The sequence below is a fragment of the Lontra canadensis genome, unplaced genomic scaffold (assembly GCF_010015895.1).
Source record: "Lontra canadensis isolate GAN:19392208 unplaced genomic scaffold, GSC_riverotter_1.0 scaffold16, whole genome shotgun sequence".
NCBI classification, from domain to species: domain Eukaryota; kingdom Metazoa; phylum Chordata; class Mammalia; order Carnivora; family Mustelidae; genus Lontra; species Lontra canadensis.
Window position 1 is genome coordinate 8,842,540 of NW_022631010.1, and position 12,053 is coordinate 8,854,592.

Sequence of the window (12,053 nt, forward strand, 5' to 3'; positions counted from 1 at the left end):
CACTCTTTCTGTAGTGCAATTCCATGGGCTTTGACAAATGCATAATATTGTATATCCACCACTAAACGATCGTACAGAATCATCTCACTGCCCTAAATTTGCCCTTTGCTCCACCCATATGAGTTCTTTCAAAACCCATTTTATAGGTCACTTATATTTTGAATCTTTGATAGCCAGAACTATCTTTGAGTTAAAAAAAAAATGAGTATCTTGCTATGTACAAAACAAAATGTGAAGAGATAATTAGCAAAATAAAAAGGATTATATTAACAAATACAGATGTATTATCAAAAAAACTATTGCATTTCAGCAAATTTATCTAAAAACTAAATTTATCTAGTCAATATTCACCTAGAAGTGATCTTTCTTCTGTTGTCTTTTTAAGAAGTTAAGGTCCAGAAAATTAACTTCTCTCCCTACAGAGAGAAAAGATCGAAATGTGTATGTACCATGTCCCACTCCTATGCTTCTCCAGAAAGGTCTACATTAGTTGCCTATGTAAGAATACCCTTGTATCTCTGATAAAAGTGGATAGGACATGCAGGATTGACTATGTATAAGGGGCTGTGATGGCGATGTATTCCCAGTGTCACAGGTCAGGATATGTTCAGCCAGTGCTGCTCTTTAAAGTCTAAAACACTATAAACAAGTCATCTCAGTGTTATTGTGTTATTTTCATTTCTATAGTAGGCACTCCTTGCAAACAGGTACAGTACTTTGTTTTTATACCATGAACATTCAGTATACTTGGTGAAGCACCATGGATATACCTTAAAAAGAGATGGGGCCATTTGCAATGATATGAATAGAGTTAGTATAATGGTAAGCAAAGCAAGTCAGAGAAAGACAAATATCATTTCACTCATATGTGTAATTAGAAACAAATGAGCGAAGGTTGGGGGGGGGAGAAAAACCAAGAAACAGACTCATATTAACTAGAGAGAACAAACTGATGGTTACCTCAGGAATGTGGGTCGGGGGATGGGTGAAATAGGTGATAATGGGATTAAGGAGTACACTTGTTGTGGTGAGCACCAGGCTTGTATGGAAGTGTTGAATCACTTTGTGGTACATCTGAAACATATTACACTGCATGTTAACTTATTGGAATTAAAAAGAAGGAAAAAAAGAGAGATGGGAATTAGACGGATATCCGCGGATTGTTTGAAGCTACATCTCATATTACCATAGTGTACACCGTTGCAGGCCTGTTTGCTAATCTCAAACTAGAATACATTAATTTTTGGGGCGCATGGGTTGCTCAGTGGGTTGAGCCTCTGCCTTCTGCTCAAGTCATGATCTTAGGGTCCTGGGATCGACCACCGCTTCTGGCTCTCTGCTCAGCGGGGAGCCTGCTTCCCCCTCTCTCTCTCTCTCTGCCTGCCTCTCAGCCTGCGTGTGATCTCTGCCTGTCGAATAAATAAATAAAATCTTTTTGAAAAAAAAAGATTTTAGAATACATTAGTTTTCTCTTATTTACTATGTTAATACATTTTGAGCACTGTTTTCACTGTTATTTTGATGAAGATTTTTTTCTTCGTCTTAGAAAATATGAATGGAGACTATAGAGGCAGAGGATTTGGACGAGGAAGATTTCAAAGCTGGAAAAGAGGAAGAGGTGGTGGGAGTTTCACAGGAAAATGGAGAGAGAGAGAACGTAGACCTGACCTGAATAAAACCACAAGAAAACATACTTCTGGTAGGGGAGGTTAAATATTGTTCAACTTTTTTTTTCCCTCAAGAGGGAAACTATGCCTGTCCTACAAAGTAGTTTAACTTAAATTTCAGTTTTATTTGATGTTACTCATTAAAGTAACATTTAACCGTTAAGATAAAATGTTTTTACTGAAACGTGTAACTTAACCTGTAACTACTATATATTTTGTCAGCTTTTCATTGCTGGAAGGAGAAGCAAATTGGAAAAAAATGTAATGTATTTCTACTGACATAGCGCTTGCTTCGACAGCACATATACTATTTCTGCTAACATAGTATTCTGAGGGTTTTTTGTTTGTTTGTTTGTTTTTCAGAACAAACCCCACAGTCTTTGCTACTGCAATCAACATTGGACCAATTAATACCATATAAAGGCTGGAAGCTTTATTTCTCTGAAGGTAGAGTTAAAAGTGCAAAAAGTACCATAAATTCTATTTTCATAACTTGTCTTTGGACAGCTCATATTATTATAATTCATTTGGCTTACTGATAGGTACCACCTTCTTTAATTTTAGTTCACCCAAACAAATCATGTTTATTTCAAGAATATTTTTAGGTTTTATATGAGGAAAGCAGAAACCACTCTAAGTATTTCAGAAAGAGGATGTAATACAGGGAATTGAATATACAGATGGAAGTCTAAAAGAGCAAAAGGGAACACTGAGGTAAGCCCCCAGATAATAGTAGCTTCTGGAAGCAGCAATCATCCTTATGGCTGAGGGTACAAAAGGTAAGAAGTTCTGAGGTTGCCAGGACCTAGGAATTCAAAGACAGGGCTGTTACTTCATCCTCTGAGGGCACCCTGCAAAGCTGTGTTTGGACCTCTGAAGGTTACCCTTCACACCTGTGCTCAGACCACCGCAGTGAATGAAGCTGCTTGTGGCTGGTAGCTCTGGTGGGAGGACTACATGGCTGATGTGCAGAGCTGGAGGCTGGAACTACAGCTATTTTCTGCAGCTGGAGAGATGCTGAAAAGAATTAGAAACAAAAATAGAATCCTTTTTTGTTGCAATCTTCCAGTCTTTAAAGTGCCTTCAGTTGGCAAAACCTAGAGGAAATCTGGGAAATGCACTGTGCAGATCTCGATCATAGCATCACAGAGCAGAAAATAGAACAGCAGGCTTGGAATGGAGAGACCATCAACAGTGGTTTGTGTAGAAACACACTTAAGGGATCTCCCTTTTAATAATCAAGAACATCAGCTAACATCATATACCTGTTTTTTTGGTTTGGAGACTAGCCTTTTCTGCATTCTTACAGTTTCTATGTTATATCTTTTATTAGTTATGGGTTACATGGTCATATATATTTGTGGGTTATTTTCCCACTAGGTTGTGTATTTCTTTAAGGCAAGGATCTTGGCCCATAGCAAGCATTCAGTATTCATTTGGTGAATGAATAAAGCACTTTACAAATGTTTTCTGTATTGAGAGTCAAGGTTTTTTGTTTTTTTTTTCTATTATATACACACATGTGTTTCATAAGTAGTCTGTCTTTTGTTGCTTTAGAATGCATTAGCTACCAGCACCTGCAATATGTGCCTAGCAGTTAGCCCAGAACATTAGAAGTGATCTCTAGACTGGTCCTAAAGATGAGTTCAGGGGCTGCCTTAGGTTTAATCATCTGTACTTACAAACTGCTTCACAGTATTATTTCTCTGTGGAAGACCAATTTGAAAATGTTCTAGAACTTTACCCTGTAAAGGTTTTAGGAACAGGGTGAAGTGTAGTGATCTCTCTCCCTGATTTCAGGATGTGGCAGTTTGGACTAGTAGAATTTACTTTGTAAAGACTTACTGTCTTTATCTCTGTTTCTGAGTAAGAATTTATTAATCATGTGTCTAGCTTTGGCTTTGTTATAATTATATATATATATAATTATAAAATAATTTGTTATAATTGTTATAAAATTTTAATTTTAAGCTTTATTATGTAACCTATTTGAACTACTAGGTCCTATTAAGTGTCAAAGGTTCAGTACAAAGGTTCCCAGTTGTTGGTGCTTTTAGAGAGGGTCACTTCCTATCTGCATTTAAGATTATACAGATCTAAACTTGTTTTAGAATCTTAACTATTCACTCAGTACTTACCTATATTCTTACGAAAATGTAATCAGAATGCAAAGTAATTGGAAAAAGTCTTTTAGCATGTATACACGTTTCTTCCATCTCATGAAAAATACATCTGTACACGTGATGATTAGCGCTAATGCCATTTTGTTTGGATTAGTTTACAGCAGTAGCTCTCCTTTGATTCAGAAGATTCAAGCGTTTGAACATTTTTTCACAAGTCGTATTGATCTATATGATAAGGTAAGATTCCTGTACAGCAAATCTACTAGTCCACATTTATGTGTTGTTTCCCTGAACAATGTATTTGAGGTGCTATGATCAGTAGATGCTGCAGCCAGACTGCCTTGATCCAGATCCCCAGCTCTGCCACTTACTTGCAGTGTGGACTTGAGTGTATTTCTTATGTTCTTTGTACCTTGGTTTTCTCATGTGTCAGTTGGGTATAATAGTATTAATACCACCAAGGGCTGTTAAGAGGCATAAATAAGGGACGCCTGGGTGGCTCAGTGGGTTAAAGCCTCTGCCTTCAGCTCAGGTCATGATCCCAGGGTCCTGGGATCGAGCCCCAAATTGGGCTTTCTGCTCAGCAGGGAGCCTGCTTCCCTTCCTCTCTCTCTCTCTCTGCCTGCCTCTCTGCCTACTTGTGATCTCTGTCTGTCAAATAAATAAATAAAATCTTAAAAAAAGAAAAAGAGGCATAAATAAGTTAATATATTTTAAATACTTTAAGTGGTACAAAGCTTACTGTACTTACTCATTGTTATCACTGTATAAACATGCTTTTTCAAAGTATGTAATTGAATGTTTAGTTATGATAGTTAACTTAAAAAAACCATCATTGCTTTCATGCCTTAATATTTTCTAGGATGAAATAGAAAGAAAGGGAAGTATTTTGGTGGATTTTAAAGAACTGACAGAAGACAATGAAATGGCTGACTTGATACCAAATATAGCAAATGAGTTGAGGGATACACCTGAGAAAACCTTGGCTTGCATGGGTCTGGCAATACATCAGGTAAAGACTTATCTTGTCCGGACTCTGTCAAAATTTTAAAGGAAGATTTTACAATAACAGTACACTTTCTGAAAGATACCATTCATTCTGTATACAACAGCTTATCTAAATACAACATTTATTTTATTTGATTTAGTTTAGTCTATTGAAGATAATACAGAAATTAAAGAGCTCCTTGGGGGGCGCCTGGGTGGCTCAGTGGGTTGAAGCCTCTGCCTTTGGCTCAGGTCATGGTCTCGGTGTCCTGGGATCGAGCCCGGCGTAGGGTTCTCTGCTCAGCAGAGAACCTGCTTCCTCCTCTCTCTCTGCCTGCCTCTCCGACTACTTGTAATCTCTATCAAATAAATAAATAAAATCTTTAAAAAAAAATAAAAAAGAGCTCCTTGGAAACAGTCTCATAGGGAAGATAAGACAAGGATTGTGTTATCAGTTATGAACTTGGAAAGCAACCTCAGATTTAGGTTCTATGACATGAGGCAAGTCACTTATTCTCCCTGAGAGTCTCCATATATAAACTGAAAATGATAGTATGTGCTGTGTTTGCCTGACTTTTTCCCAGGCTAGGTGACAAAACACATGTGAAAGTATTTAGGCTGCCAAAGAGGTAAATGCTTCAAAGTAAAGAGTAGTAGATCTCAGAACAGGCACGGATAAAGTATTGTCTGTGGATAAAGTACTGGCTAAATTCAGAGATAAAGATAAGACCCTCAGTGAGTGGGGAGGAATGGGGAAAGCTCAGAGGAAGACTTTGTAGAGATGGTACAGTTATGATGGGTCTTAAAGGTGTACTGAGAAGTGCACATAGAGCAGAGGAGGTAATGGTAGCGAGGTGCAAGGAATAGTTCATTACAAAGATGTGTACACTGCTGCTACCGGAGACCAGAAACCTTGGTGTTGTCTTCAGAGTCCTCTCATTAGTTTTCTATGTCCAAGTCACCACATTCTTTCATTTCTATTTCTGAAACATCTCTTAAAATCCCCCTCTTTCCACCTTTACTGCGTCAGTCTTAAACCTTCATTATGTTTCCTAAACTTGCTGGACCTGGTAGAACATGATCTGTCTTTGGAAACTGGTGACTTTTCTGCAAAGTGAAATCTAAATCCACTCTGTGGCATTGAAGGCCTTCCATGATCTAGTTCAACTTCCTCCTCCACTTTCACTCACTACCATTCAGCTAAGCTGAGTTCTCCCCAGGATTCTTTCAGTAGTCTGATCTCTTACACATGCTGTCCCTTAACCATGGAATGCCCCTTGCATTGCATGTCCAAATTTGGGGGGTGTGATGCTATTGTCTCTCCATGAAACCTTTCTCATGGCCTTTTCTTCAAAATTTGCATAGTATTTTGTCTCTAAATCTTTATGGTCTTTGTAACAATCAGAGCTATGTATGTGCATCTCATTTTCACTCTTAGATTGTCAGCATACTGCTTTATATACAAGAGATTATTAAATACTTATTTAATGTCAATGCCAAGGGAGCAGTTATTGAGTATTTCAAAAGTCATCTTTATCTTCTCTGTCTTAATAAATCACTGAATATGGAGAAATAGAAAAATGTTTTCACCAGAGCCTGTCCAGGAGGTAATAATAGCTTTAGGGCCCACTGTAACGACTTTTACTGTTAAGCTTAGTTTGGACAGAAAGTAGTAGATAAGGATGCTGGAGTTTTCCAGTCCAGGGACCACAAAATCCCAGGTAAAACAATCCACTATAAAGTAAGTAGTCATAATTAAGTATCAGAGTTTTAGAGGGCTGTTAGCGTTCTGTTAATATTCTGCTCTGAACTGTTTATATTCATAAACTTTGTATTTTCTGTAAAAGAGTTCTGCTTCAAGAGGATGTTTTGTTTTCCAACTTTTAAGTAAATACTTATCCTGTTTAGGTGTTAACAAGGGACCTTGAAAGGCATGCAGCTGAATTACAAGCCCAAGAAGGATTGTCTAGGGATGGGGAAACAATAGTAAATGTGCCACATATTCATGCAAGGTGAGGATTTGCTAGTATTGAATTATTATTTAGAATCTCAAATTTAAGACTTTTAAGAATGAGAACCTTGTTTTATAAAGCTAAAGAAATTGGTAAAAAGTATATGAGTTCTTTGCTGTCTCATTGGTTATAACACCCAAGTGAACCCCCTGAGCATTCTTAAGAGATCATGACAAAAATAAACTTTTCCTTTCTAAATAAGGTGTTTTCCCAACCTTCATATCTTTATAAACATTGATTTTGGGTGTATACTTATCAAGTCCCTGCTATTTAATACTCTATATAATACACTAAATGGTGTGATTGTATTTTGTTGCATTTACTAGGTTTCTGTTAGACACAGAGCAAATTGCATTTTGTTTTTCTTTAATTCATTTTTATTTTAAGATTTTAAATTCTCATTAGAAGAATAAGATAATTACCAGGGTTTTTTTCTTTTCCGGAATTTATAGAAGACATTGTGTTAACAGTTTTTGAAAAAGAAGTTAGAAACTGAAAAGTCACTTTTTTGTTGCCAAAATTTTTCTGTTATTATTTTTTTCCTTTTTTCCCTTAGAGAACAGCCAATGAAATAAGAAAAGGGAAGATTTAGCATTTTTTAATCTTTAAGAATGATTTAATTCTTGTGAAATTTCTGATGTGAAGGGATAATACGGTTGGAGTACTCCAGTTGCTCCTGAAAGGAAGTTGTGAAGATAGAGATAATGTCCACTGTTGGTTCATTTGTAAATTCACAGATAAATACATTCTTATTTTTGTTTCTAGGGTCTATAACTATGAGCCATTGACACAGCTCAAGAATGTCCGGGCAAATTACTATGGAAAATACATTGCTCTGAGAGGGACAGTGGTTCGAGTCAGTAATATAAAGCCTCTTTGCACCAAGATGGCTTTTCTTTGTGCTGCATGTGGAGAAGTTCAAGGTTTTTCTCTTCCAGATGGAAAATATAATCTTCCCACAAAGGTAATATGTTCTTTAACTTAATTATTTATTTTGGCAAAGAAGGCAAATCAGTTCACAGAAAACATTTTCCAGTGTTTCTGAACACAGAGTTTATTTTTATTTTTAACTTTCAGTTTTTAAACTATGAAATACTTCAGGGTATAGAAAATAAAGAAATAAAACATTAATCACTACCCAGAAATTACATTTTGCCAGTTCCAGATATATTTTTAAAGATATAAATAAAGCATTACTGGTGGTGATTAGTGTCTCTTGTAGCCCCTTGCTTATACCATTCCCAGAGATAATCATTATCCTGAAGTTAATGTGTATTCTTTCTATTCATATTTTTATATTTTGACTTTAATAGGTATACACATCAAGTTTTCTTTACTCTGCTGTCTGAAAGTGAGGTGTTCCCTTTTTATTAATTTTTTTAGACTATAGATCTTAAAACCATAGAAAAGTGAAGAGAATATCTGTATACCCATTTTGAATTGACAAATATTAATATTTTGTAATTTTAGCTTAAATTTTTAAACATAAAATACCAAGTATTAGAGTTAAAGTTGAAGTTTCTTCTTTGTTGCCCTCACCAGTTCCACGCACTTTTTTCCATCCTCAAAGGGAGCCACTTTCTGAAATTAGCATGAGTTCTTCCAGTTTGCATTCTCATACCTGACTATATACCTGGAGGGTTTGTTTTGTTGTGTTTGTTTTTACAAAAATGATAGACTGAATGTAACATTCTGCCAATTTTTTTTCACTTGGTTATCTTGGACTTTACCTATCTTAATACACACCTAGTTCTTTCATCTTTACTATTGTGGAATATTCCGTTGAATGAATAGTCACTATTTATCCATTCTCCTGGTGGACATTTGTGTTGTTTCCAGTTTTTTACAGTTATATGATGCTGCAGAGACATTCTTGGACATGTCTCCTTAGCAGAAGACTTTCTCGGTAGTGGGATATACTTATTGTTAACTATGAGATGTTGCCAAAAAACTTTCCAGAGTTGTTGGTCCCAGCTTACACCCCTCTTGGTAGTGTTAAACAATTGCCATTTCTCTGTATTCTCATCAACACTTGGTATTGTTAGACTCTTTAGATTTTGGCGGGCTGATTGGTATAAGTAGTATTTATACCAATTTCTGTTGTAGTTGAACATCTTTTCACATCTTTATTGGCATTGAATTTCCTTCTTTCTTGAATTTTCTGTTTAATATCTTATTTTTCTGTTTATACTATTCATGGGAGTTCCTTATGAATTCTAGATACTAACCATGGATTATATATATTACGGATGTCTTCTTCCAGTATTTGCTTTATCTTTTAACCTTGTGGTGTATTTTTTGTTCTATACTTTTATATTTTGATGTGGTTAAATTGATCATATTTTTTTTCCCTTGTAACTTTTATGTTTTAAAAAGCCTTGCTTAAAAAGCCTTCTTCACTTGAGCATTATAAACATATCTCTTATATTTTCTTTTAATATTTTTAGGTTTCATATTTATTTTTATTATTATTTTTAAAGGTTTTATCCATTTATTTAAGAGGGAGTGAGTGAGTGAGAGCACACACATGAGCAGGGGTAGGGGCAGAGGGAGAGGGAGAAGAAGGCTCTCTGCTGAGCAGGGAGCCTGACTTGGGGCTCGATCCTAAGACCCCAGTATCATGACCTGAGCCAAAGGCAGATGCTTAACTAACTGAGCCACCCAGGTGCCCCAAGTTTCATTTTTGTATTTAGATTTTTGTCCATCAGGAATTTAATCTTAGGAATGGCATAAAGCTGAGGATCTAATTTTGTTCTTGTAAGTGAAAAGCCAGTTGTCATCATTTATTTATTAATTAAGCCCTGTATTCCTACAGACGTGTATTATTTCCTCTATGGCACACTGTCTTGTAGACATGTGAATGCATTTCATTTCACTGGTCCTATACTAGCTCTATACAGTCCTATTTACATTGATCTCATTAAAACTTTTGAAATGGCAGGGAGATTTACTGTATCTATTCTTCTTTTCCAGAGTTGCCTTTATCATCCTTGGACTTTAAACAAGCCTAAATATTTTTTTTTAATTTATTTTTATTTATTTGACAGACAGAGATCACAAGTAGGCAGAGAGGCAGGCAGAGAGAGAGGAGGGGAAGCAGGCTCCCTGACAAGCAGAGAGCCCGATGCGGGGCTTGATCCCAGGACCCTGGGATCATGACCTGAGCTGAAGGCAGAGGCTTTAACCCACTGAGCCACCCAGGTGCCCCCATCCTTGGACTTTAATCAATTTTACATTTATTACATTTTTACACAAATTGAAATTTTTAAGGGTTCCTTCTCTTACAGGAAGAACAGGGTATGTGAGATTTGGCTATTGTTTCCAGTAATCAGTGGTATTGGTAAATGAGTGTCATCTACTATTTGTCTGGGCTTAAGGTTCAGGCTCTGCCTTTAGTTCAGAGGCCAGAATTTCAATCCTGACTTACTGGGTAATTTCTGTTAACTGTATTTGATCAAGGTATTTCCAGGCCTCCCAATATAATGGGTAGTAATGCTGACTGGGAAGATGAGTGCTAGTGTGAAAAGGGTTCTGCATGTGTCTGAACTTCCGTGAATTGAAGTGACCAGAAAGATGGTTGTTTAGGTGATCCATGTTTTAGTCCCTATTACTGTATAACAAATCAGCCTAAAACCTAGTGGCTTAAAATAACAACAGTCATTTAATTATTTCTCATGGTTTCTGTTAGTCTGAAGTTTGGAAGAACTGCTTGGCTGGTTAGTTCTGCATCTAGGTCTCTTACAGAGTTGTAGTCAAACGGCGGATAAAGCAGAACAGCGAGAGGCGGGGGGCTAGCTGGGCATCTCTTCTCCATGAGTCTCTCTGGGCTGGTTTTGGCTTCTGGTACACAGTACAGCAACTTAGTCTGCTCACATGGCTGCTGAGAGCTTCAAGAAATGGGTCCAGCTCTCATGAAAAAATGGCTTTGCCTCTTTTGACCTAGCCTCAGAAATCAGGTGACATCACTTCTGTTGGTTACAAAGTGAGTCATAAGCCTGTCCAGATCCCAGAAGAGGGAAATTAGACTCTATTTCTTGATGGGGGAGTGGGAGTTCTAGAAAGGCTCATGGGGAGATACTGTTGCAACCATATTTGGAAAATACAGTCAACCACAGTCTCTGAATTTGTAAATGCATCTTGAGGTCCAAATAGCAAACAAGTGACTTTTAAAAACTTGAACACAATTCACTTGCTTTTTGAGGATCATCTCTGTGTGCAGTAAATATTACACAAACAGTGCAAAAGGAAGTGAGATAGGAGAGCTAGGGATTAAAGGAGACCCAGGAAGACTTTGGAAGAGGTGAGGATTGGGCTGGATATGTGGGACTGGATGCAAGAGGGCATTCAAGGATCAGGAGACTGCACACAAAGGAAGGAATATGTGCTCAGTGTGAGAGGCTTGTGAGGAGCCTTGCACACCCACAGCCGAAAGAGTAAGAGCAGTGATCAAGAGGGACCAGCTGAAAAAATGCTTCAAAAGCTTATAATTCAGAATTGGTGCAGGTGGAAATAGAAAGTCATTAAGCTTGTAGTGCATTTTATTATAACACCCTTCTGGGACCAACTTAAAACAATATTAAATGAAGCATTTTAATTTGCATTTTCCTGAGATGTAATTGTAGTTTATCAAAATCTGGATGTGAATTAATCTTGTTGCAGTGTCCTGTGCCCACATGTCGAGGGAGGTCATTCACTGCTCTCCGTAGCTCACCTCTTACGGTTACAATGGACTGGCAGTCAATCAAGTAAGTAATCAGACTAAATAAGACACAGGTTTTAGATCTCTCATACTGCCAAGTAAATCTAGAATATTCCTGTATTATACAGTGAGTCTTATCTATAGACAATGATAAAGTATATAATAATGGATTTATTTGGTTAAGGGTTTATATGTTGAAATTAATGCCTTTATTTGAAATTTGTTCTATATTAGATTCCAGAAAAGATTTTAAGTACAAGTATCACGTCCTTTTACTACTGAGGGATAGTTCATTTTATTTCTCACTTATGTGATTCATTGAACTGGATGTATACCAACAAAGTTGTATGATTCTCTTTCCATGCTGTGATAGAAATGTTGTTTAGAAGTTTTAAAATAAAGAATCCTTTAGAAACGGGCATGTGTTTTATTTCATGTTCTCACTATCTGTGAGGCATTTTACTATAGGTTTGTTTTTTTTTTTAAGCTATTTTTTGCAGATTATATGGTTGTGTGTGTGTCTATTTTTTTTTTAAAGATTTTATTTATTTATTTGACAGAGATT

General features: G+C 36.6%; 1 protein-coding gene across 4 annotated transcripts in view; it reads left to right on the forward strand.

The window, feature by feature from the left end:
• Positions 1 to 12,053, forward strand: part of MCM8 (minichromosome maintenance 8 homologous recombination repair factor) — a 46,893-nt gene that overhangs the window by 996 nt on the left and 33,844 nt on the right. For 3 of the 4 annotated variants that reach the window (XM_032859149.1, XM_032859150.1, XM_032859152.1), the window contains exons 2-8: positions 1,547 to 1,699; positions 2,031 to 2,114; positions 3,945 to 4,027; positions 4,653 to 4,802; positions 6,686 to 6,789; positions 7,555 to 7,753; positions 11,449 to 11,534. In XM_032859149.1, the coding sequence (XP_032715040.1) occupies positions 1,552 to 1,699; positions 2,031 to 2,114; positions 3,945 to 4,027; positions 4,653 to 4,802; positions 6,686 to 6,789; positions 7,555 to 7,753; positions 11,449 to 11,534 (854 nt within the window). In that variant the 5' untranslated portion in view covers positions 1,547 to 1,551. Of the gene's footprint in view, positions 1 to 1,546; positions 1,700 to 2,029; positions 2,115 to 3,944; positions 4,028 to 4,652; positions 4,803 to 6,685; positions 6,790 to 7,554; positions 7,754 to 11,448; positions 11,535 to 12,053 lie in introns of those variants that run through there. The other variant, XM_032859153.1, reaches the window with a different exon arrangement.